This window comes from Ambystoma mexicanum, chromosome 3q (genome assembly GCF_040938575.1).
Source record: "Ambystoma mexicanum isolate Mex_15411 chromosome 3q, UKY_AmexF1_1, whole genome shotgun sequence".
In the NCBI taxonomy this organism is placed as follows: Eukaryota; Metazoa; Chordata; class Amphibia; order Caudata; family Ambystomatidae; genus Ambystoma; species Ambystoma mexicanum.
The window spans coordinates 793,017,109-793,043,545 of NC_090926.1; the positions used below are offsets into that span (position 1 = coordinate 793,017,109).

Below are 26,437 nucleotides of genomic sequence, written 5' to 3' on the forward strand. Positions count from 1 at the left end.
GGCAACACAAGAGCAAACACCTTTTGAAAAATATGCAACATCCAACCCAGGGAATAGAGCACTAATTTCAAATCTACACAGATTGATGGACGACATCACTCCTAGGATATTGATAGGCTATCAACAACGCTGGCATACGACAATGGGGGAGGAAGTGCTGAAAATGAAATCAGAAATTGTATGGACAGCAATACCTAAACATGCTAGGTCAATTCAGATCAGAGAATTCTGGCACAAACTAATGGTCCAGTGTCAATATATATGTACATGTTTAAGGAAAATGAAACCCTCTATGTCAGACAAATGTTGGAGAGATTGTGGAAAGGTGGGTGATTGGAAACATCTGGTGGGACTGCCCTGGGCTGGAGAGATACTGGAAAGAGGTAAACAAACATATGGTCCAAATGTTTGCATTGCAGGAACCCAGGCCTTTGAAATTGTGTCTGTTGGTGGTAATGGAAGAAAATCTTCAAAATGGTCCCAAACAAACACAAAAGGCCTTTACAATAGTCAATTAGCGGCCTTGTTGGTGATTGCCCAAAAATGTAAGTCAAAAGAATCACCTCATGTGGGCGAATGGTTTTCCAAGTTTGGAATTTTGTGGCTTTGGAGTGGATTACATACTCCAGATAAGGGGATCACTCAAACTTCACTAGGGACTGGAATGTGCTACTGAACTTTTTACAGCAGGACTTTAAATGTTTATTGTCCGTGGAAATTGCATATATTGGGAATTGCGTGAAAAGGTGGACAGTGATTGAATGTGAAAAGTGGCTTATTCTACGGTTTGAGATTTATGGTATGCATGGAAGGGGGGATGGTTCGGGAGGAGTGGGGGAAATGGAGGGGAGGATACGGAGGGGTGTATAATTGATGTTAATGAGAAAAAGCAATAAAAAAGAATGTCATATTCTTTTTTCTTTTAACTCTGTCTCTCTTGCATTGAGCACAGGCTTTGGGAATATCCACTGGACCAGATTAACACTCCATCGCGACAGGGTTACATGGCACAAACTCATGCAGTCTCTTGACCCTCCGAATAAACTACACTGCCCCAACTGCCCCTCCGAGCAGACATTTGGCACTAAATGCAATGGTCTCTACTGACTCTAGAAACAGACTTGCACTACCTTGCCAGGCACTTGGTAAATGCTTGCACATCTTGGCCTGCGCTTAAGGCACATGCTGCTTTCTGGATACACAACGTTAGCTACAGAAATGGATACTCACGCACAGACAGGATGGGTCTCGACTCTGATCGGTCAGGGTCAGCTTGGCCTACATCTTCATTGTCAGAATAGTCTGAAGAGGAGCCCTCATTCTAAATAAAAACAAACAGTAGATAAGGCTGGAACTGCAGCAGAACATGTTCTCATTTTGCACAGTTATTAGTTTGCCATTTTACTAATCCAGTTCACAGTCCATTTGCTTATAAAACATTCCTTACAGCAACACATACATGCATATTAAAAAAACAGAACATGCAAATCTATTAAAGATAGGCTTTCACTTCAGAGACAGGTCTGCATCCCAGTTAAAATGGCAGCAGTAATGACTTAGTCCTTCATCCTTCCGAGCTGCATGAACGAAGTACATTTAAGTGGGGTAATAAAAAGAACACAACATCACCACTTCGAAGTGAGGAAAATTCTGGTCTCGGGTGCTATATTCTAATGTGATCTCACAGTACAATACAATTCTTAATCAGGAGATGCCTGTGGTATATTCAAAGTTTGTTAACCTCTACTGTCTGGTGGGTTGGTCCAGAATAGTTTTAGAAGCTTTGGAAAAGAACATCCTTAAAAAAAAGGCATATTTCTAACAAGATTAAATGGTAGTGACAAGATGAGCTTTTGTGTTGTAATGAGGTACCTTTTTTGTTTTGCCTTATGGGGAGGTTAGGTCCGAAGCAAGAGTTGGGTGCTCCCAATGCATATTCAGAACAGCTGGGGCTAGCAAAGCGAAGTTGGACATCCTTGCATTCGAAAATAAACTGAACCTATAAGCATCCAAGGAATAACTTAAGCCTGAATTGAAGAATCAACTTGCGGCAGTAGTTGAACAATTGTTGGATGAGGTGGATGGAAATATATGGCGTAATACATAACTTCATATAATTACTTTGATGGATTGGCATTTTCAAATATGATATTTTTTCGTGCACCATATATATTCTATTTTACCTTCTCACTAGTATGATTACACCAGCCCTGATTTGAGAAAGGCCGGCAGGGGCCGAAACACGTGTTATCATAAGGGCAAATGTATGATTACAGATGATAATAAAATATATATACTTTTTTCAAACTCTAAAAGGCGCAATGTCCTGGATCTTTTTGGATGCTCTTGCATATTTGTATTACTATTTATGATGGGTTCCCTCTGGCTTACTGTCAATCCAGTGACCTGCGACGAAACACAAATATGTGGAAATAAGGTGTTCTTCGTGTCCCCAAACTTTACCTTTTTGATTTGGCTTGAATTATTTTTGTTTCAACCTAGTACTGAAAGAGTCGCCCAATAGACCAGCTGTAACACTAAGCCTCACATTTTTTCTTTGGATAGAAATATAGGCTTCCCTGAAAATTGCAAGCAAAGGTTGACAAGGACTAGAGGGAATTCAGACTTCCAACAGTGTAACACAGGCAAAACAGAGGTTACACAAAAACAGAAAAGCTGGAAGAGGACTTCCGATTACGCTAAACTCAGGTTGGCAGCAAATGAATGTCCCCAAGAGATAGATGAACACTTTCTGGTGCATAATTACTAACCAATTTGAGATCCGTTAGTGGTAATTCACAAGGTGAACAGTCTTAACAAGAGTTGCAAATGAAAATGTAAGTGGTACAGTGAGGGTCTACCAGAAGAGGGCCGGGGATAGGGAGTAATTGGGTGAAAATACATGGCACTATCTGTAGAACACCCTGGAAATGTTCTTATAGCAGACTAGTTGTGACAGCACAACTAACTTGTAATGAGAAAATTGCATCACAACTGTTCTGTAATCAGTAATTAAGCTTCAATTGTGACGTTACAATGCATGCTGCAACAGCCAGCAAAGAGCAAATGTTCAACTCTCACTGTGCAACTTAATTAAAGCTCTGACAAGCTTTTCAAATGTCTTGTTTGTAAAATAGTTTGCAGTCACTCTTTACAGCCATTGATTGACAAGCAACTGTTTATGGTAGAATAATTAATGTGTGCACTGCTGGATTTTAAGACGTGAGCAAGAATCTGCATGTTAATTATTTTAAAGCACAAGATGAATATGACTTTTCAATGCATTTGATGAAACTGTTTAATCTTTTTTTTGCAAAAAATGTGAAGCTGCATTAATTATATGGATCAACAAATGGAATAGATCTTTCGTTAGATAATTAAGTGGACAACTAATAAATGGGATAGAAGTGTATGGCCATCTATTATCTACTGCACTAGGGGGTACTTTTCCCCACATATTAGACCAAGAAAACACTATAGAAAAAGGGTTCAATATTCTGCTTTTCATTACGAGCCTGAGGAAAAAAGGCTTTTCAGACTGTCAAGCTGGGAGCTGGAAGGGATGCGATCCAGGCATCATTCCAGGGCTGGCCTCCTTAATGTTTACCTGTTCAGATGGCCCTCACGACTTCATGGAATATAGAGAAACCTACCAGAGGGATTGGTGAATAACGGCGTCTCGGGACAAACCATACTAAAATGATGTCATCTCTTAGACCAAGGATTGCTAAACACTGCTGCAATGGGAGAGAAATGGCAAGGTGGATTCAGAAAATGCATTGGGTAACTAGATCCCTCCCTCTTTTGTCGCCACTGCCCTGCAACCCTCTCTCAGCTGCTATTTATTGTCTGAATGGGATCATAGAATGGTATTTGGATGGTTGGATGGAAAAATCTTCAAAATAACAAATTGTTGCCCAACTGAGATACTAGATCACAAATGATGTTCTTATTTGGCAAATGTTCAATTTGCCGACACTTTCACGAAAAAAAAGGTTAACCAACACAAAGCATTTGGCCAAGTAGCATGTTGGAGGAATCAACATGTCTCCAGATGTATTCTAGTTATTACCCTATACAGCTGTCAGTTATCCAACAAACCATTACCAGCAAGTAAAAAAAAAGGCAAACTCCAATAGAGGTCAGCGTTAAACGCCTTTCAAAGCACTATCTCCTGAAAGCATGGTAGCCTCTATGCACTTTATCTAAGTGACTGGAAAAGACTACATGCCCCTTAATCTGCCTATCAAATGCATGGCCCTTAATTTGCCTGTCAAATGTGCCGTTTATTCTAACCTCTTACACTTAAAATAGATGGCCAAGGTTATTTTATAAGATTTTGCATGATTTTAAGAACCCAAATAGGATGGATGGGTTTGGTGAAGTCCTATTCCACTTTAGGACTCTCCAGTGCATTCTGTGCACAACCTTTAGAATATGCAATAGATCCACCTTGCTAGTTGCTATCAGTGATTGCAGCCAACCCAATTCGCAAACAGAATATCTACACTATAACCTTTTAGCATATAAACATTAATGAAAACACAACCTCTTTGCTTTCGGTATACCCACATGCAGCTAAAGTTCAACAGTGACAGCCCCCCGGGTGAGCGCCCTGTGTGCTTCTGGCGCCACAAACGGCACAACCAGAGCCCACAAATGCCAATATACATACCAAACAACAACACAGCTCCACCGAGACAACTGTTCACATACATATGCATGCTACTCAAATGCAACTGTGCACCAACACAGTTATGAAATCAATTACCTTCTTACCACATGCATCCCAGCATACTCTTCCTCAGACACATGGATCAAACCCCACCACACACCCATCATCCCTGACATGCTCACTCACACTACCTGACACAGAGCCTGGATACACAATACAGTTGGTGGCTTGGCCACCATACAAAAATACTCTCACATTCAACAGCCCCACTCACCCACCAAATACATCCTCTAAATCTCTTGCCGTCAGCTGCTCTGCGCCATCAAACTCGCACCTAAATTCATCTACCTCATTTGACAACACCATTGATCAATCCCAGCTTCCACAATGAAGAGTCCAACTTCACTACAAACAACCACAGCTCACCCTGCACAAACATCTACCTCGGCGATTTCAATTCAGGTAGTTCCAACTGAGACAGCACCCCCAAAATTTAACAGCAGCCTCATACCACAACCGTGTACAACCTCACACAACACATTACCTTTCATAAAAATATAGATGGCAACACCCTCCAACTCCTGATTTATTGCACAAATGCAGTTCATGTTCAAGATCCTAAATGGGTACAGTGGTCTGACCACTATACCAACCCCCTTCACCCTCACTCTCCTACATAACATCCCTCACATCTGCCACATGCTCCTCCCACCAGTGAAATCAAACGCATCAGAAACACAGCTCTAGCTCTCACACTACTCCCCTCACAATGACCTGACCAATTACAACACCCTCTCTGTGCCCAGGCCTAACAGGCCAGGAAGGGGAGTAGCCCTGATCTTTCCCGAGTGGATCCCCGCTTCCATAATTCCCACTCAGGTTGGTTCTTCCTTTGAATGTCAGGTCTGCAGGCTCTCTCTCCCTCTCCTGTCTCCAGTCTCCTCTCTTACTCTGGCCACCTTCTATCATCTGCTCTGCTAGCCCACCCTCTTCCTCTCTGAATGGACTGACCTGGCCTCTTCTCTCCTTTCCTCCTGCTGGGGGATCTTATCATCCATATGGACTTTCCTGACTCCTCAGGTTCTTTCCACAACCTATGTGACTCTTTCTCTCTCCATTCTACCTTGTGGCCTGATGCACGTTACACCTTAGATGCTTTTCGCTCTACAGACATCCCTCGCTCTACAGACATCCCTTATCACTACCTCACTCTCCTAGACTGATCATCCTCTTCTCCTCTAGCACTGGCATACCCCTCACTGCCTACTTCTTTCAAGGTCATCTGACCCATTAAAAGAGTGACAGTGGCTGCCTTTGCCTCCACCTACTCTCTTCCTTCTACTCCTGCGGCTGACTCCCACACTGACACAGCCCTCTGAAACTTCACCTCTCCATCTCCAACACTCTTGCCCCCTTCATGAGGGTCCGTCTGAAGCCTTCCAAATAGTGCAACTCTTGGTACGACTCTGAGCTGGCTGCCCTAAAACGAAAGTGTAGAGCAGCGGAACGGAAATGGGGATCTTCAGGTGCACCATCTGACAAAATGACTGGTTGCCTTCTCCAAAGGCAATATAGACTCTGCATCCGCTCCAACAAAAGATTCTATATTGAAGCCCACATCTCAGCGGCATCTAACAACAAGGGGGAACTCTTCAAAGTCGGCAAGGAACTGACCAATCCTACTGCAGCCTCTTCTACTGCACCCACCCAGGCCCTTTTCTCAGCCATGGCTGCTCATCTCACTGCCAAAACACAGAACATCCTGTCCTCTCCCTCCCCCGCACTTTTGCCGGCACCCACATCACTGGAGCCTGCCCCTCAGCCACGCCCCACTCTTCTCTCCTCCCTCTCCCCTGTCACACCTGAGGAGGTCTATAGACAAGCCCAGTCCATAAAAGCCTCCTCCAAACAAGTTGACCCATGCCCTCCTAAAACCATCAAGGACAACATTGATTCCCTTGCTCCAGCCTTGGCCGACCTCTGCAACCTCTTTCGCCACTGGAATTTACCCCACTTCTCTCAAGCACTCTCTTGTGCTCCCTCTGCTCAAAAAACCCTCTGCTGACTCTTCTATCATGGCAAACACTCACCTGATCTCTATCACTCCTTTCCTGGGCAATTGCCCTTAAGAACTTCTATCTCTCAGCCTTAGACACTGAATCTGTTGGTTATCTCCATGACCATCAGTCTGGTTTAGAGCATCCAGAGGGACGGAAGCTGCTCTTCTGAACACCCGTGAAGATCTGCTCTCAAATCTTGACTATAACTCTCCCTCTGTCCTCATTCTTCTCGATCTCCCATTTGCCTTTGATACGGTAAACCACCACATCCTGATCTCCCGTCTCGGTAATACCCTGTGCACCACTGACTGTCCTTCCCAGGTGGAACTGGGGTCCTTTCTGTGCTCTATTACTCTCTGTACTTGTGGCGTCCCCCAGGGATCTAACCTATCCCCTTGGTTCTTAAATGTCTACATGGCCCCACTGGCCCACAGGATCTCTACGTTCACCTAACTTTCAGTGTTATGTGGATGACATGCAGCTCTCTTTCAGGCTACCCTCGGCCTCTTCCTCCTCCTCGTTCATTACTGACTGTTTCTGCAATTCAGTCTTGGTGTGCTGCAAACAATCTCTGCCTCAATGCCAGCAAGACAGATTGTCTTTATTGGGACCCCTAACCCTGCTTTCCCAATTTCCCACTGGATGGCCTTTCTTGGCCCTGCGCCCCAGTGAGGCCAAAAATATGGGAGTCATTTTCAAGTCCACTCTCTCCTTCTCTTCTTACATCTCTGACATCTCCAAAAAGTCTCACTACCAGCTGCAACTCCTCAGAGGTATTCTACACTTTCCCACCTTCCCACAAAAGCTCACCATCTCCAGAGCCCTGGTTCTCTGAAGGCTGGATAACTGCTTTCTCAATCTTCCTACTTCTACTTTCTGCCCACTACAACTCATCCAGAACAGAACCCCAAGACTTATCCTTGGCCTCAGGCCCAGCAACCGCATCTCTACTGCGCTGAAATCCCTCCACTGGCACCCGTGGCTGCTAGTATCAAGTTCAAGACCCTCTGCATAGTCTACAAGGCTTTCTGGAGCCGGGGCCCGCACCATCTACAATGCTCTCTTCCTAAATACTCTCCTATAGCCCTCCACTGTTCTTCCAACTCTTTGTGGGTGAGCTGCTTTTCCAAGAAGAGACTTGGGGGTAGAGCCCTCTCCTCTCCTTTGCCTTTCCCCTGACGAGGTTTTTAAACAAGTCAGATCTATGAAAGTCTTGTCAAAACAGGTTCTCTCCTCTTCCTCTAAAACCATCAAGGACCACATTGGCACCCTGGTTCCTGCTTTGGCAGCCTTCTGCAACCACTCATTTGCCACTGGAGTTTTCCCTTCCCCCCTGAAGCACTCCCTTGTGCACCCTCTTCTTAAGAAACCCTCTACCGACCCCGTCCTGCCCAGCTAACTATCACCCAATCTCCATCACTTCTTTCCTGGGCAAACTCCTGGAAAAGCTGGCCATCTCCCAGCTTAAACTCCACACTGAATCTATTGGTTGTCTCCATGATCATCAGTCTGGCTTCAGAGCTGCCAGAAGCACGGAAACTGCTCTGCTGAACATACGTGAAGACCTGCTCTCCAACCTCGATTCCAACATCCCCTGTGTTCCCATCTTACTTGATCTCTTCTTCAGCCTTTCACACGGTCAACCATGCCATCCTGCTCAGCCGTCTCCATGATAACCTGGGTATCACCAATCAGGCCCTGGCTTGGCTGGCTTCCTTCCTCTCCTATCGACCCTCCAAGGTCCAGCTCTATCTATACCTCTACATGGGGTGTTCCCCAGGGGTCTAACCTCTCTCCTTGGCTGTTCAACCAATACCTGGCACTTCTTGCCAACTGCATTGCCGCTCTCTGCCCCAAATTTCAGTTCTATGCAGATGACAACTCATTTTCAGGCTCCCTTCAGCCACCTCTTCTCCTCTCATCTCATCTCTGACTGTGTCTGCTATCCTGGAGTGGTGTGCAGCCAATGACCTCTGCCTTAATACCAGTAATTCAACATTGGGTACTCCCAGTTTTTGTTATCGGGGGGACGGCACTATCAATGGGAGACTGATACACTGAAAGCAAAGGATAATAGGTCGACTACCCCTACCTTAAGACCCTGAGTCGCACAAGGTTAGATCCAAGGTAATCTCATGCAATTTTAAGATTACTTATACCACACATAATTAACAAAAATATTTTTCTTTTTATTGTTAAGACAACATATGCCTAAAAAAGCTTTCTAACGCCTAAATCTATAAAAACAAACTGTGCTACTCACTTACGATCTAACTGGTGTGGACACACCAGACCTTTCAAGATGCCAAATTACATAGGGAAAGGAAACGGGAAAAACAGTGTATATTACTGCAAACATGGATGCATTTAATCTTGAGGAAGAATCAAATATATTAGAGCCTCCCAACTATAAATGTATGCCTCAAAGGTTTTTTAACCGGAGCGGATAATCTAGTTCTGTGTTTTGTTTATTACCTACTCTATTCTAATTAACCTACGTTGTTGTAGGGTAACTGCGGGTTACTTAATACACACCAGCTACCCTTTCACAAATTACTGAAATGAGAGATAGGAATCAGAGAAGTGAAAAAGTTCCAAGTCGACATATGTTTCGGCCTTTCTGACTCATACGGGACTCTCTCTTGGTGCCATTGGTTCTGATGGTAATAGTGGCCGTCTTCAGGACAGAGAAAATGTTTGTTGTTTTCAGTAAATGATACTTTCCCATTAATATCTGAGTGTTTCTCAATTTCTTTGGGACGTATAAGGTAACTTAATCGGCATTTTCATCCGGCTTCCTAAACGAATGCCGCGCATTCAAAATGTTTTCATGCACTGTATCTTTAATGTTTTTTTACTTTGACTTGCGACGAACTGGTGAAAGCAAAAGATCTCCACTCAGCTTGGTTCACAATGGTGCTGTGTTCAAAGTAGTGGCGCTTTCATCTATTAATATGGATGAGCAGCAACTTCAAGAAGCAGTGTAGCTCCTGATTAACGCTCATGTAGCTCAGGCATCTGCTGTTAACCCGGAAAAACGTTCGTGCTTTATCAGCTAAGTGTGCTTATTACCAGTAAGACTGGGATTCTCCTCATCGGCACACCTGCTCCCTCCTGTCCAGTCACTCTCTGGCCGGCCTCTCTTGGCCCTCTTCCTGCTCCCACCTGTGAGGCTAAAAACCTTGAGGTAATCTTGGACCCCACACTCTCCTTCTCGCCTCACATCTCTGATGTCTGTAAGAAGTCACATACCAGCTGATCATTGGCATGGATGGTTTGTAGGGGGAGCTAGCTTGGAGTAGTGCTAGGGACCCTATGTTCCTGCGACACAGCCGGAGGGGACACAGATGGGAGTAAAAGTGGTATTGTTGTACTGGTAAAGAAAATAATGAGGCGTGGGTTGCTAACTGAATTTCACTGATTGGTTATTTTGTTTTATAATTCTATGTTCTGCAAAATCAATAAACATTTTTAGAAAGAATAAATCCCACACAAAGATATGCACGTTAACTCACAGTTCACTGATATTCCCCATGCCTTTCATTGCCCAACCATGTGCAAGGCAATGAGGCTCTGTAAAATTCTGCTCCTCCAGACATCATTGTTTACCAAACTGCCCAGTCAGAATCTGTCTGAATAGTTTGTCAAGTATTTTTCCAAATTTAATTTTAGAAAGAGGAAAGAACAAGAAAATAAGCAATACATGGGGATGAAGCTTGACTGCCAAACTAAAAACTATGTTATTTAGTTTGAAAACCCCCAAATACGCAGTGTATGGTTTTATTTTAGAGTCAATCTGTTTCCTATAGCCCCATTAGTAAAGGAGCAGAACACCAAGGAAAATTGTATTAGTCAGACTATTTGTCCTTGGAAACTGGTCAAAGTGGAGGATCAACTGCATATTTTATTTTTCTGCCCACTCTCTATTATGATAAGCAGCAAGTATTAAATAACTCTTTAAGGGTGGGAATATGAGGCTGGAGAGAAGCGGAAATAAATTGGTGTTCATTTCTGGATACATTTATGGCTGGCAAAATTCTGCAAAAATGGAATTTAAGGAACAAGTTACTTACTTATAACTATTGTTCTCCAGCATGGATTCACATGCTCATGAATATTCCCAGTCAGGCTGGGAATCCTCAGTAAAAGAAAAAAAAAAAGTTTCACTTTCACTTACAAACTGCATTTCTCCTTCAAACCAATCACTGTCCTCTGGGTCATACTACCCCCATCCAATGACAGTCCACTCCATAAGCCCCTCCTCTGGCAGCCATCTTCAGATTTGGTACGCATGTAAAGTGGCAGTATGACCAAGAAGATCCAGAGAGGGGGCGGAGGGAAGGTTGGCATGTGAATCCATGCCATGCCCATGCTGGAGAAGACATGCATTACTTACAGTAAAAGCATTTCTGATGATTGTATCTGCTTAGATTCACATGCTGTGCATATGGTCCGACATCCAGTGGTAACCGAGGAGTATTGCATCTTGTCTTTCGGGGGACCGAAAGGGGACGTCGGCATAGGCGTGTCTGAAACTCTATCCCTAACGTGACATGTATAGTACCCAAAATCCCACACGCGCCGAGGTCCCTCTGATTGTATTTTTTCTGCCATGAGGGAGCCCAAGGCTATAGTGAGTGAGTACATGAAGAGAGAAAGTAGTAAGAAGTCTATGTTCCTTCCACCCCGAGCGGGGAGGCAGGGAGCGCACATGTGTATCGAAGCAGATCCAATCATCAGAAATGCTTTTACGGTAAGTAATGCATGTCTTCTGATGCTTGTTAATCTGCTTAGAATCACATGCTGTGCATAGACTAGCGAGCAGTACTAGGAGTTGGAGGTGGGTTGTGAGAAGGAACAGTAGAAAAAAGATTTCTTAGTACTGCTTGTCCCACCTGAGAATCGGACCTAGAATGAGTGTCTAGGCAATAGTGTTTTGTAAAGGTGTGTACAGAACTCCAGGTTGCCGCTTTGCAGATGGACTCTAGGGGAACATTTGCAATGAATGCTATGGATGCCCCAGTGCCTCAAGTAGAATGTGCTCTAGGCTTGAAGTGCAGTTCTCTCTTTGCAAGAGTGTAACATAGTGTGATGCATTTGACATTCCACCTTGATATTGCTGATTTAGAGACAGGGTCCCCTTCTCTACCAGCTGCCACTGAAACAAAGAATTGTTTAGTTTTCCTCAGTAGAACATGACTGCCCTGCGCACATCTAGTGTGTGAAGGCTTCTTTCGGCCATGTTAGTAGGTCTCTGGAAGAACATGGGTAGTTTGATTGACTGGTTCACATGGAACTTCGAAATAAATTTCGGCGCAAATCTGGGATGAGTGCGCAGGACTACCTTATCTTTGTGGACTGTAACAAAGGGGTCCAATACGGAGAGGGCCTGTAGTTCGCTAACTCTTCTGATAGAAGTGATAGCTACTAGAAAGGCTGTCTTGTAGATCAGGTCTTTCAGACTAGCTTTATGCATGGGCTCAAAAGGGGGTCCCATGAGCCTAGTTAAAACCACATTTAGATCCGACCCAGGGGCTGGGTGAGTGATGGGGGATACATTCTTTTAACCCCTTCCATAAAGGCTTTAATCACAGGTATTTTACACCTTTTGCTGTGACGTGGTGTAGGCTGACAACGCCGCTAAGTGAACCTTTAAGGAATTGAAGACTAACCCAGAGTCCAACAGATGGGCTAGATATAACACAATGTGTGAAGGCGAGCGATCGGTGGGATTGACGCCTTTGGAACTGCACCAGATGACAAAACGTTTCCATTTGCTGGCATAGCAATAACGTGTGTTAGGCTTTCTTGCCTCCCTCTGTATGTCCATGCATCTTTGAGGGAGGTGCAGATGTCCAAACTCTATGACCTCAGGAGCCAGGCCTGACACCACTGGCTGTTGAGCCACTCTTGCATGGGACGCATGCGTAGCCGCGCCTGGGGGACCAAGTATATGGATGACGCCATCATCCCTAGCAAACGCATAGCTTTGCGTACAGTCACCTCTCGACTGGCTACATACTGAGGAACTTGAGAGATCATGTTCTGAACCCTCTCGCTGGAAGGGAAGACTAGACCGTCTTCCGTACAAATTAGAGCCCCCAGGAACTATTTTACTTGACTGGGGACTAAGCTGGATTTCTTTTCGTTGATAGAAAATCCCAGGCTGAACAGTAGGTCTACTGTCTTTTGGGTGTTCGAAAAACAAACGTCGAATGAGTCCCCCGTGATGAGCCAATCGTCGAGGTAAGGGTAAACTGGAACTGAAAGTCTGCGCAGGTGTGCTGCTGCCACTGCCAGGACCTTGGTAAACACCCTTGGCGCCGAGGCTATGCTGAAGTGGAGTACCTTGAACTGGTAGTGTTTGTCCTGAATCACGAACCTTAGGAATTTTCTGTGCGCTGGCAGCATCGAAATATGAAAGTATGCATCTTTCATATCCAATGTTCTCATGAAGTCCCCCTGTTTTAGCAATGGGATCACCTCTTGTAGTGTTACCATGCGAAACTTGGGCGCAGGTCTAGAACAGGACGCATGGTGAGATCCTTTTTGGGTACAAGGAAGTATTTTGAATAGATAACCCTCATTTACCTGAAGAATCGGGACGGCTTCTATGGCGTCCTTTCCCAGCAGCGCCTCCACCTCTTGGACCAGGATCTGCAGATGTTCCGGTGAAAGGCGTCGATGTTTCGGCGGTCTGAACTGTGGGGTGTCGGGCGAATTCCACGCAGTAACCGTGGGCGACCGTCTTTAATACCCACTGGTCTGAAGTTATCCCCTCCTATACCTTGAGGAAAGAGGTTAATCGCCCCCCGACCGGGGAGACATGGGAGGGGACCTGAACTTGGTGGTCATTTCTGACCCAAGGTTGACGCACCTCTGGAATTGGAGCCTCTATTCTTTCCACGCTTCTGACCCCTCTGGGGGTAGTAAGTGGGGCTTGCAGCCGGTTGACTTGAGTTGAAGTTGCCCGTGCCGAAATTATTTTGAGCGGCGCGGGCTTGTCCTCAAAAGGACCGCCGACAATTGCTGCCCCTCTGTGAAGAGGGTTTTTGGGAAATCTGGTGCAGCGACTTAATAGTCTCATGCTCCTTCTTGGCTGTCTCCAACGCATCGTACACCAAACACTGCTTCAGTGCTCTAGGGGGAGAAGTGTGCTCGTCTTTCCACGGATATCTGACCCCTCACACAGGGCAGAATCTAAATGGAGTCCTTTCCATAGCAGAAGGGACGGGTGACCAGTTCAAAAAGGAAAGAAGTGGAAAAGAGGAAAGACATCATAGCAGTATGGCAAACCCCGAGTCCACTCTCCCTACTGTGTAGGTCGGCAAGAAGGCCCGACCACGTAGAGGTCCGAACGCCGGATCTTAGGTGCCGAAATTCACAGCCGTAGCCGATTCCCCCGTAGTCTTCGTCGAAAATGTTCTTGCTAGGCGAAGTGACTTAACGGGGATCAAACCGACAATTCGGTAAGATAAACAATGTCTCATGAAGAGCTCCGCTATAGGGCGACCAGTTATCTGGGCGGAAAAAAACAATCTGAGGGACCTCGGCGCGTGAGGGATTTTGGGTACTACACACATCACGATAGGGATAGTGTTTCAGACACGCCTATGCCGACGTCCCCCGAAAGACAAGATGCAATACTCTGCAGTTACCACTGGATGTCGGACCATATGCACTGCATGTGATTCTAAGCAGATTAACAAGCATCAGAACAATAGTTACAGTTAAGTAACTTGTTCCTTCTACAGCATGGGGTCTGGCATGGATTCACATGCTCATGAATAACGAATACATAGCAAACATTACATAACCACAGGAGGTGGCAAGGCTCAACGGAATTAACTCTTACCTCTGAAACACACTCCCCTCAAGCCCACAGGATGCATAGCACTACTTGGCCGACTCTGAAATCTTCCATGAAATCCATGTCGACGCAGTAGAACTTCGTGATGGTGTGCGTGGACCTCCAGCAGGGGCACACCAGACAGGAACACCATTGTCACGGCGATCGCTCTGGTGGAGTGGGCTCTCGGACAGCCAGGCAGCAGTCGGTTCGGCAACCGATGACAGTGCATGATGCAGCCAGAGAACCACCTCCAGATGAAAGCCTTGGACAAGGCCTTCCCATGGTTCACAGGACCAAAGTTCACAAATAGTTATTAAGTCTTCCGAAAACTGTTAGTGCGTGTCACATAGAACTTCAGGGCACGAGCAACATCCAGTGAGTGCAAGGCCCGTTCAGCCGGTGATGAAGGCTTCGGGAAAAAAAAAAAAAAACAACACTAAAGGCTTATTGGAGGTGGAATTCAGATGGAACCTTCGGCATAAAAGAGAGGTGCGTCCGCAGCACCACCCTTGAATCGTGGAAAGTCAGGTATGGTTGCTTGCAGGATAGGGCCTGGATCTCACCTACCCTCCTGGGAGAGGTGATTGCCACCAGGAAAGCAGTCTTCCACGAGAGGAACTTGAGAATGTCTGATGCATAGGCTTGAAGGGGGTCCCCCATGAGCCTTGTCAGAACCACGTTGAGTTACCACGCCGAGGCAGGAGCCTTCACCGGCGGGAAAGATCGAGAAAGTCCTTTGAGGAACTCCTTGACGAGTCAGTGAGACCAAAGTCAAGATCTTCCTGGAGACCTGGTGTAGCGGGAGATCGCCGCCAGATGCACATTGATAGAGGCGTGCGCCAGTCCGTCCTTGATCAAGGATAGCAAGTATGAAAGAACTTGCGGGGCCGTGACCCTCAGAGGGGTTATCTTCTGCGACCACACTTGTGACTGTAGAACTTCTAAGTCGACAGTGCCCTGGCCTTGGCGAGGAACTCACTGCAGTACGCAGGCAACTCATATCTGCCAAACTCAAGTGCTGCAGGAGACAAGCCCTCAGGTTAAGCGTTGTGATGAAGGATTGCACCTCTTTCTCTGGTGAGAAGATCCTGAACCAATGACAGCTTGACCGGTGGCAACGATGACAGACTGAGAAGGTCCGGACACCAAATCTGCCTTCGACCACACCGGGGCGAGGAGTATCATCTTGCACGGACACAGTCTGAGTGTGTTGATGACTTGCAGCAGGAGAGGGAACGGTGGAACGTGTACAGGAACAGCCCTTCCCATGGAAGGAGAACGTGTCCCACAGGCTCCTCGGCTGGTGGAACCTGCTGGGAAACATGTGGTATGCAGTTCGCAACTGTGACAAACAGATCTATCTTGGGCCTGGCCCACTCAGCGAACAGGCGGTCCACCTGATCCCGACGAAGCTCCCACTCGTGGCAGGAGCACAGTTACCCGCTGAGGGAGTCTGCAATGGTGTTCTTGACTCCAGCCGGGTGAAAAGGAACGAGGAACATCCCCTGTCCGATGACCCATCGCCACAACTCCTGCGCTTCCTTTGAGAGCACCAGGGATCGAGTGCCCTCCGCTTCCTGGTGTAAAACATGATGGTGGTGCTGTCCGTGAGGATCCTCACAACCTTACCTTTCAGAGACAGAAGGAACAACTTGAGGGCCCGTAACTCCAGGATGTTGATATGGCCACCACAGGCCTCTGGCGTGCAGACATACAGTGTGCGCTCCCCATCCTCTCTAGGGAGGCATCTGTGGTGACCGTCTTCTGGTATGGCCAGCTCTGGAATCCCGTGCCTTGGGAGTTGTTCAAGCAAACGCCCCACCATACTATCGCCAGCCGGAACTCATCGTTGAGCAATATCTTGACCATGAATCTTCCGGGCACCTGTATCCAGCAGGCGTCCAGGAATTCCTGAATGGGTTGCATCTGCAACCTGCAGAGCCTGAAGAGGTAGATGAAGAATTTCATCATGCCAGCAGCGACTTGATGGCCCGCACCGTGGCCGTCTTCATCGACGACAGCCGTTGCACCTTCCCCAGAATGGCTGCTATCCTCTCCTCCGAGGGAGACGCCAGGCAAGACACTATTGAGTCTGGAGCCTAGGAACAGCGCGTTCTGTGATGGCGTTAAGCAGATTTTGGAGAGTTGACATATAATTCCACATTCGTTAGTAGCCGGACGGTTGCCTCAGTGTTTCCTTCGGCCAGCTCTGGCGAGCGAGCGTGAAACAGCCAGTCGTCCAGGTACGGGTATACGTGTATGCTCTGTTGGTGTAGATGGGCCGCCACTGGTGCCAAGCATTTCGTGACACACGGGGGGCCCCGACTTCAAGCCGAAAGGAAGGGCCTTGAACTGGTAGTACTGTCCCTGGCCCACGAAACGTAGAAATTTTCGATGTTTCTTGTGAATGGGGACGTGGAAGTAGGTGTCCACCAGGTCCAGCAAAGTCAAGAAGTCTCCTCTTTCCAGTTGGCCGAGAACGTGCTGCAACGTGACCATCCTGAATTTTTGGGACTTGAGACATTTGTTCACACCTCGTAGGTTTAGAATGGGCCTCCAGCTCCCAGTCTTTTCTGACCAGAAAGTATCTGCAATAGATTCTGGAGCCCTGGACTCGCTGGGGAATTAGCTCTATTGACCCTTTTCGCAGCATGGCCCGTACCTCTTCTAGGTGCTGAGGGATGTGCTGCTCCCGATGGGCAACCGCAGGGATCTGCAGACACCTACGTTGAAACTCCAGGGTATGTCCTTGGGCTAGAGCATCCAGCACCCATCTTTCGCTGGCAACCTTTCTCCACTCCCTGACTAACCTCGTCAGTCGGCCTCCCACCGGGGTGCACGAATGGGGGCCCAACGTACCGGCCGGGTAAGGCTCGCTTGGGCGCAGGCTACCTGCTCTGCGGGCGACACTGTCCTCCCCTACCTTAGGCCAGGGAACGGCCTCTGAAAGCTTCCTGAGTTGTGGATCTGGAAGGCTGACGGTGCGACATGGAGAAACCATTCGAAGACATGCTCGACATTCCCATTGAGGAGTGAAAAGAAGAGCAGTGCTACTAGAGGGTCCCCAGGGAACGGGCCATCTCCGTATCCGAGTTGATGGCCTGGAGGGACTTGTCGATGTCCTTCCCAAACAGGCCATCTCCGTTGAAGGGCATGTCCAGCACCTTCGCTTGGACCTCCTGGCTGAAATTCGTGGCCTTCATCCAGCCTTGGCGACAAAGGCAGACACTGTTCCCCATTTGCCAGAACCCTGTGCTGGCGAGGTCCAATGCCACTGATCAGACGCTACCTCCACTTCCTGGAAGAGAGCGATTGCCTCCATCTTCTTATCGTCGGGGAGGAACTCCAGGATAGGCCCCAGCTTGTACCACAACTCCAGTCGTACCTGGCTTGGATCGCCAGTGCGTTGGCCACCTTGATAGTGGACTCTGCGGTGTAAATAACCTTCCTTCCCATGGCGTCCATCCTCTTCCCCTCGCTGTCTCGAGGGACCAAAGACGAGGACGGGTTGGCCGACTGTTTCCTCGCAGCCACTGATACCACCGAATCCGCCAATGGTTGCAACCTCAGCTACCTCAGGCACTTGGTTGCAGCGTCCGGTACCCCATACTTATTTTCCAGCCTATTCCGTTTGGCTGTAACCATGCAAGGGTTCTTCATGAGGGCCAGGCCCTCTTCCCAAATGTCATCCAGAAGGGTTACCGCCATGACCATCCTTTCCTTGGCCTCGCTCCTCTGGTACAAGAAGCCCTCCTTAGTTTCCTCAGGAACTAGCTGGAATAGCTCAGAGGCTCTTGAGATCATGGAGTGGAACAAACCCACTTCATCCGGTGGAGAACCTATGTGGAGCATCCAAAAGTGGGATTCGCCGTCCACTGCAACAATATCCTCGTCGTCATCATCCTCATTCTCCGTACCAGTGTCTGTCTGCTGGGGGAGAAGGGACCCAACATGGCGGCGCAAGTTGGAATGGGGGTGTCAGATGACTCTTCCTCTTCTTCGTTGGAGGCTGATCGGGGAACCACAGGTACCCGAGCCAGAGGCATCCTTAACTGGATCTCTGACAACAAGGTGTGTGGAGTCGACAGAATATCCAAGGAAATGTCCCTTGGTTGAGATGGCAGTAGTCCTCCTCCTCCTCCTCCTGCTCCTCCTCCTCCATGTGTAAGGACTCTTGGTCTTCGTCGTCCATGGCCGAGACCTCCATGGCTTGGGCCACGGCCTGGGTGGGCTGTTTTGGGCCTCCTTGCTACCTCCTTTTCTCCCCCTTGAGGGTCTTGAACTGGGGCCTGAACTGGTTTCCCCCCCTTCAGGTGTGCCAGCAGACTTTGTCAAAGTCACTGCGGCGGTGTCGTACCTTGGGAGTAGGGACACCTGATCTGCGTTGGCTACCTTCACAGGGTCAGCGCCCTTAGCTGCAGCAGTCTCCAACTCCGTCGCCGATGAGGTCTTAGCCTGCGCCGATTGGGCCTGTTTGGGCCGTTCGGCCTTCTTCTCCGCGGTCTGCGGCTTCTCGGATTTCTCACGAAGTTTAGCCAGGGCAGAGGACTTCCTTTTCGAGGAGGAGCTCTATTGCCGCCTGGCAATGGAGGCGGACGGTGATGTCGATCATGCACTGTCCTCCTTGAGACCTGCTTCCACGGCGAACCCGGTTGACTCATCGGTTGTTGGCCTTATCTTGGGCCCCCACCAATGAGGCACCCTCACAGGACTTAGAGGACCGCTTCTCGGACCGTTCGGTCCACACCTTGCTTGTCGCATCAGCAAGAAGACTTGGCGTTCAGCAGTAGAGGCATTGCAGGTGCTTGTCCACCAAAAACACATTCTGTAGCCCGCATTAGGTGCTGGCCTTTAAGGGACCTTCCTTCCTTCTCTTCCATCATGGTCGGAGGGTGCGAAGTAGGCCTGAAGTAGATTCTAGAATCTTTGCCAATCTTCGCCTTTGAGGGGCGATCAGATTACCCGACAAAGGATCCCTGCTGTCGGCAGATGACGAGAGCACACAGGCTCCTTAGAAACAAAAATATAACTTTTTTCCGTCAAAACCCACAATAAAAATTACAAATAGCTCGGAGAGCACTCAAGGACGCCCAACACTGAAGCGTGCAGTAAAAATCTAAACATGGATGCCAGAGGAGGGGCTTAGGGAGAGAACTGTAATTTGATGGGGCAGTATGACCCAGAGGACAGTAATGTGTTTAAAGCAGAAATACAGTTTGTAAGTGGAAGTGAAACAGTTTCTCTCTCTTTTACCGAGGTTTCCTAATCCGACGACGACTGTGAATATTCATGAGCATGTGAATCCATGCCAGACCCCATGCTGGAGAAATAAACAATGTATGTACAAATGATTAATTGTAGTCAATGCTTGCGTAGAATATGTTAACACTGCTGTAAAACAGCAATCTGTTTTAGCTATAGGAACAGCAACATGAAAAATGTTACGTTGTGTATATTTTTGCTTGTCAAATTCGAAGTCTAGTATATTTTTGCCAGTGAAATCTACTGTAAATATTTTTTCCTATGATTTCATGGATAATTTCAGAAATAAACAATTGATTGTCAACAAAGTATCTGGCAGATGTTTGTACTACCATTATGATTTTTCACAAATCCTTCCTGGTTATGGTGGATGATTTTCCCCATCACCTCTCCCAGTCTGTTAACTCCTATCCTCGAGTATATTTTGCCACCCATGTTTATAAGTGTGAAAGGCCTATAGTTACCATGGCCAGAGTGTCCCTACCTAGCGTGATGAACAACACTACAAATTGATTTGATTCATTTATACTGAGCGACCAAGCAGAACACCACCATCTAGACACAGATCATATGACGACTAAGCAGTGGAACATTATCAATACAACATGAGAATAGCCAGGGAAAACCAATTAACGAACAATGAAGGACTTTAGGGCTTTCCGGAAAGCTGGAATGGAAGGGGAATAGATTGCGACCATCACCATGCAAGTTGTTCAATAGCTAGGAAACCCAGCTACCCTGAATCTTAGGTCTTCTCTAGTCCTACATCTAGTCTTGGTAGTAAATAATAACACCTTATTGAGAGACTGTAACGGACATGTGGACTCTTATGTTAAATAAATGGGAGGGAGCCAGATCATGAATACACTTAAGAATTGTGAACGTTATCCTTTCATGAACTAAGTTGGAGGAAAGACGGATGTGCCATTCCATGCATTTCACTCAAAGGAATCTATCAAATAGGAAAGGTTGTCAGTTGGACTGGAAACTTTCACTTGGGTATAACCTGCATGGAAATGATACTCCATCCCGCATACTTATCAAAAAGAGAGAAAAGGGGAGGAATGTACATGTAAAAAAAGGGGTAAACCCCACAGAGCTCCACAATCGACTGGGGCAGAAACTCTGTGCTAGATCACTTAAGAATTTCCCAAACTATGTCAAGGCATTTTCAGATGTTCCCAGTAGGCCACTCAATTGAGAAATCAAACTCATGATCCATGGTACCAAATGCTGCTGATACGTCCAGCATCAGCAAAAGTGAGAGGTAAGGATATCATCCCAAACAGCGTTCAAGGAAGAGACTGTCCCTTATAATGGATGAAAACCAGATTGCAAGTGGTCTAATTAAGTTTTGCTTTTCAACATGTAGTAGAGCTGGTCAGCCACAATCTTCTCAAAGATGTAAGTGGGCCAAGGTAAACCAGCTATAGGTCGATAGCTCCTGAGAACCATGGGTCAAGATGTGGCTTCTCTACTAACGGGGCATAACAGCCTCTTTAAGCGACAAAGTGAGAGAAAGAAGAGAGAAGATTAATAAAATTAGTAATACTAATAGGCGCTATGTATGTAGTGTTGAAATGCTAATACATTGGAGTAGAACATCTACAAACTTGGCTTTAATACCAATGAAAAAGGCATAATATCCACTGAAACTAGATTAAAATGCAAAGAAACTCCGATCAAGGTGTTAAGCCAGAATGCTTATGTTGGGGACACTCAACATTTTGTATTTTCTTTTTTTGGTTCCTTAAAATCTTTTTGGGGGGGGGGCAGAGGGACTTTTCAGCAAGGCCCCCTGTCATTATGCATCTTTTTCCTATTATAAGGCATGTATCTTCGGTTGCTCCTAAGCAGCCAAGTGTTTGCCCTAAAGTGATAGTGTCATTGACATTTGATTTTAAGAAATAGGCTGGTGGTGGTTGTGCTTTAATTTTGGTTCACCAAAGGTGCAAGCCATTCTTCTACTGCATTGGTTGCCCAATGTACCTTTCTGGTAGCCTTTGGGGTACCAATGTTTTATTTTGTTTTAAATCTTACTCCTGGCCATTTTGTTTTATAGAGCTTCCTTTTGTCTAAAGGAGCATGAGGTGGCCACAAAATGGCCCTTCTGACGATGAAGGCTCTTTGTAAGCCTATTAGGACAGTTTTTCTGAAGTCCAACTAAGGGCTTAGCAAAACCATACAACTGATCAGTACAAACCTCCACTCTTAGTATAAGGCTGTAGCACCTGAGTATTTGGTAGCATAGACAGAGCAGCCAGGCTCATCTTTGCAGGGAGAGCAGGCTGTGGGAAGGTACAAAACCTGTAGCATACACATGGTTCAAAAGAAACACCAACACCCAGAAGTAGTATAAAAAACAAAGGTTTATTATTAATACACATAGGCCAAGGTATATCTTGGTAAGTACTTTGTCATAGAATCATAAACACAATATAAAAACACAGCACAATGGTTAAGGAACACAGACCAAAGCAAATACCTTGTTCAGAATAACTAACAGTAGTTCTGGGCAAGTCAGACCTAATCATACACGCTTAGAATAGAACACACCGATTCAGGGGAGTAAAACCACAAGTTACTATATCTTTTCATTTGTAAAGCACCTATGCCCGAGGGCATCTGGCCACTGTTGTGAAACCAGTTGCTACAGACAAGGAAAGAAAGAATAAAAAACAGTGGATAACACTAATTGAGGTACATTGCAGTATATGAAAGGCACAATCCATAGCCTTAGACCCGTACTCTAGCTTTGGGCGGTCTAGGCGGCTCGAGTGCTAGCTGAAAGTGTGAGAGGTTTACAGTAATTCAAGGGTAGTAGACCCAGTCAGTCATGCATGGACACTCAGCTAAAAAAAACAAATAAAAAAAAAAACACTGTAAACCAACCCTGTTTCTGATTCTGAATAGTGGATCACAAATTCATGGAACAGTATGAACCTATAACTGCATTCAGGATAATCCTCAGTTATACCAGGTGAGAAAGACCTAATGTTGTAATAAACAATTACAGGTGCTTTTCAGATCAGTTGAACACAGATGGAGGTAAGCAATAACTCTCCAACTTATTTTAGGATGGCACAAGGCAGACCAAGGTTAGTAAAACCCACAATACACTTATTAGGAATTGCAAACAGCTATTCAAGGTAAGTAAAACCCACGGCAGACGTATTCTAGATGGACTAGACAGCAGGTCAGGGGACGCAAAACCCAGTTGGTAAACGTATACACTTATAATCTAAAATAGTTAGTTAAAGCCAACAACATTACTTTTGGGAAGTGGGGGAACCAATTTACAGGTGAGTCAAATAACCTTTTGCATATTTTTAAGAATAGCAAAATACATACAAAGGATAATACGTTTTGTAAATGCTCATATTTCAGAGGGACAGTTACCAAACCAACTCTATTACACGTAATTAACTTAACACTCATTGCATTTACTTAGGCAAAAGGCCCAACCAAACCTTATAAGTCCTTCTCTATTCTTGGAGCATGAGTGTTCTCAGTGGCAGGAGGTGGGTCGCTAGTGGCCAACAGACAGTTCAGGATAGGCACAGATGTAGCAAACGTCAGAGTTCCTGAGGAAGGCTGATCAAAACAAATAAGCATTTTACTTTAGAGTAGCAAAAGGGTTCCATGGACTTCAGAGAAGACACCCTTATAGGGATTCCAGCAATGGCCTGGGTGAACTGGATGAGATGACTCCAAATCACATGAATCAGCCCCAAAGCTTCACAGGAATCACAAAAGGTTAAGGTAACACCTCACAGCCAACCTAGCACCTCAGCACAGAAGAAGAGTTTGCAGCAGGACCTCTTCAGGATCTGAAGCAAAAAACATGGTCGATGAATTCCTTGTGGTGAAGACTGAAGACAGGACACTGAAAGGGAAATTGCAGCAGGGATCAACGGGGAAGACTCCAGGCAAGGGTTTCTTCAAGGCTGGATGCGGTTCTGCTGGTTTTGGTGCCCTTTTCAGGAGCCCGGAGAAGACTGAATATTGCCAGTCGGATTCACATTGCTAATCTGGTCCAGCACTCTGATGAGGGGACTTCAATGCATTCTGACATTTCTTAATCCCATCTTTAGAAACAATTATGCAGTTCCAATGCAAGATGATGGTCTTCCTGTTCAAACCCTAACTAGTGCAATATATGTGCATGTTCTACGCATGTTTTAACCAGTGTTCAAGGGATCCACTATTTACCTAGTAGAGTGCATGACATCATCATCTTCAAACTTTCTGGGCTACTGTACAGTTTTAGAAAGTCCCATCTGTTGCACTGCAGAATATATGGTGTCGATTGTTGGAGATATTCCGATTGGTTTCCTAGTTATGAAAAGTGTTCAGTGATGGCACTCCAGACATTTTAGACATTTTACAGATGTATAAAAGATTACCATTACCTGCACTAATTGAGAGTATGGTTAAATCTGGGTTGTATGTCCATGGTGGTAGCTAGTGGCTTCCAGAATGGCGTTTCTCTCTGTTGGCTGAGTTCACATTCTCCAAGTCCTGGGAATATCACATCGGCGGGGGAAGTGCAGCGAAAGTGCATGCTACAGTTTTTCAGTTACAGCGTCACCTGTTTCAACTCTCAGTTCCTGGATTGGAGCTACTATAGTGTGCAGGTCTATGCTAGTGCCCGTGTCCGGGTTTGACTTGCTTAGCCTGGGAGCTAGGAGCTCGGCTAACTTTCCCTGAAGTTGGCTGGTGATTCAAAAACCCTTGAGAGCGCAGGGGAAGTGCACACTACAGTTCTGCAGTATGGCAACGGCATAGTAGGTGAGCCTGGAGTTTACATTTTGGCCATTGTTGTCTTCGCCAACGTTTTATTGGAAGTTGCAGATCAAGTGTATAGATGGCTGGGCGTACAGATTATTCTTTAAGGAGCCAAGCAATACATGCGGTGGAATCTTACCCTGCACCTGCCCGTGAGTTTTGTGAAGTCGCTTGCTCAACAAATATGGCTTATGCAAGCCATGAATCTGGTGGGAATTCAATTGCGGGGGACTCAGATGAAAGGTTGATCTCTGAACTAAGATCAAATCTGGCAGAACCAACCGAAGAAACACAACACTTTTGATCTAATGGGTCAGTCCCTACTTTAAACCCAAAGATCCCTGAGGGAAAAGGCCTCCGTATGGTTAGTTACTCCTATTTTGGGTCACAAAATCACCAACTATTTCACTGAAGTGGTGGACAAACATGGAAATGAAAGCCCTTACAAAATCTTGTGCAGTGGTTACATTGGATGTTCTCTCATCTTAACGACCAAATTATGGTCAACTGGGAGGAGACTCTAATGGACTCCCAACAGTCTAAAGACTTAGGGACGGCTCTAGTGGAATTTGATAACAAGATGGTGACCCCCTGTGTCCCATATCCCTGACTTATCCCACCTTGGAACCCCCACGGCATTGACAATTACTATCTACTAGTGAGGATGGCTTTTCAGGATCAACAAATGGTAGAGCTGATGTACCACTGCACCATACTCTGCAGGGAATGGACAAATGGATCAGGCGGTATTCTCCTCCAATTTCGGCAATAAACTCAGTGCTTTGTGCATTCATGTCCATATCCCATATAAATTGTAATTGTTCATTTGTACAGGGCTTATACACAAGTGAAGTGCTTCTGAATGATATGATATTATTTAGAACACGCTTAATACCCAATGGTTTCTCTGAGCTGACCCGGGGATCGAACCTGTGTTGCTCCGTGTCGTCTTGCTTTCAAAGCGAGCACGTTGCCCCTGAGCTATGCTCCCGAATGATCTAACAAGAAAGTAACTAGTGTACTAGGTCTGACAGCATTTCTCCTAGTGCAAGTGCATGAAGTGTTTCAGGCTTGAGAGCCTCTGGGGGTGGACCCCCGACCTCTCCCTTTGCCACGGCGCTGGCCTCTTTGGCTGTACTGCCCACTATTGGTCTGATAATTGGTGGCAGGGTAGTGTGGCAGGGTAGTGTTGCTGCTGATTCTGCTGTTGGCGTTGGCCACGAAAAAAGCGTTTGTTGCCATAGCCGCGTCTGGTAGTGGGCTTAGAGATCTGGTCAAGAGTTTTGAAAGTATCGAACTCTTTTTTAGCCATCTCCAGAGCCTCATCCACCGCTTTCCTGAAGAGGTTTGAGTCTTCAACAGGTTTATTTTTTAAAGACGCCTGTGTCTCCGGTTTGAACCCTGAGTTGTGCAGCCATACATGGCGTTTTAGGAGTATTCCCTGAACCAGGGAATGTCCCGCTGTCTCTGCAGCATCCAGAGAGTTCTTTACAATACTCTGGTTGACCTGGGTTCCTTCGCCAATAGTTGATAGCATGCGTGTACGTAGAGGTTCCGGCGCTTCTTCGGCGTCTTTGCGCAGTTTGGCCCACTGCGCGTCTGCGTAGCTAGCTAGCAAAGAATTGTTCGCAATTCTTGCCGAAAAGGCAGCCGAGGATGTGACTCTCTTTGCAAGGGCATATAACCTCTTGCCCTCCTGGTCAGGTGGTGCCTCGCTGGTGGACAGCGGCACCCCTGCCCTCTTCCTTGTATTAGTTACTACAAGGGAATCTGGAATGGAATGTCCCCTGATGTACAGCG

General features: G+C 46.3%; 1 protein-coding gene across 1 annotated transcript in view; it reads right to left on the reverse strand.

The window, feature by feature from the left end:
* The window catches only part of TMEM104 (transmembrane protein 104), a 529,892-nt gene that overhangs the window by 270,975 nt on the left and 232,480 nt on the right, over positions 1-26,437 (reverse strand). Inside the window, exon 5 of the mRNA XM_069654861.1 lies at positions 1,231-1,321. Coding sequence (XP_069510962.1) covers positions 1,231-1,321 — 91 coding nt within the window. The remainder of the gene's footprint in view (positions 1-1,230; positions 1,322-26,437) is intronic.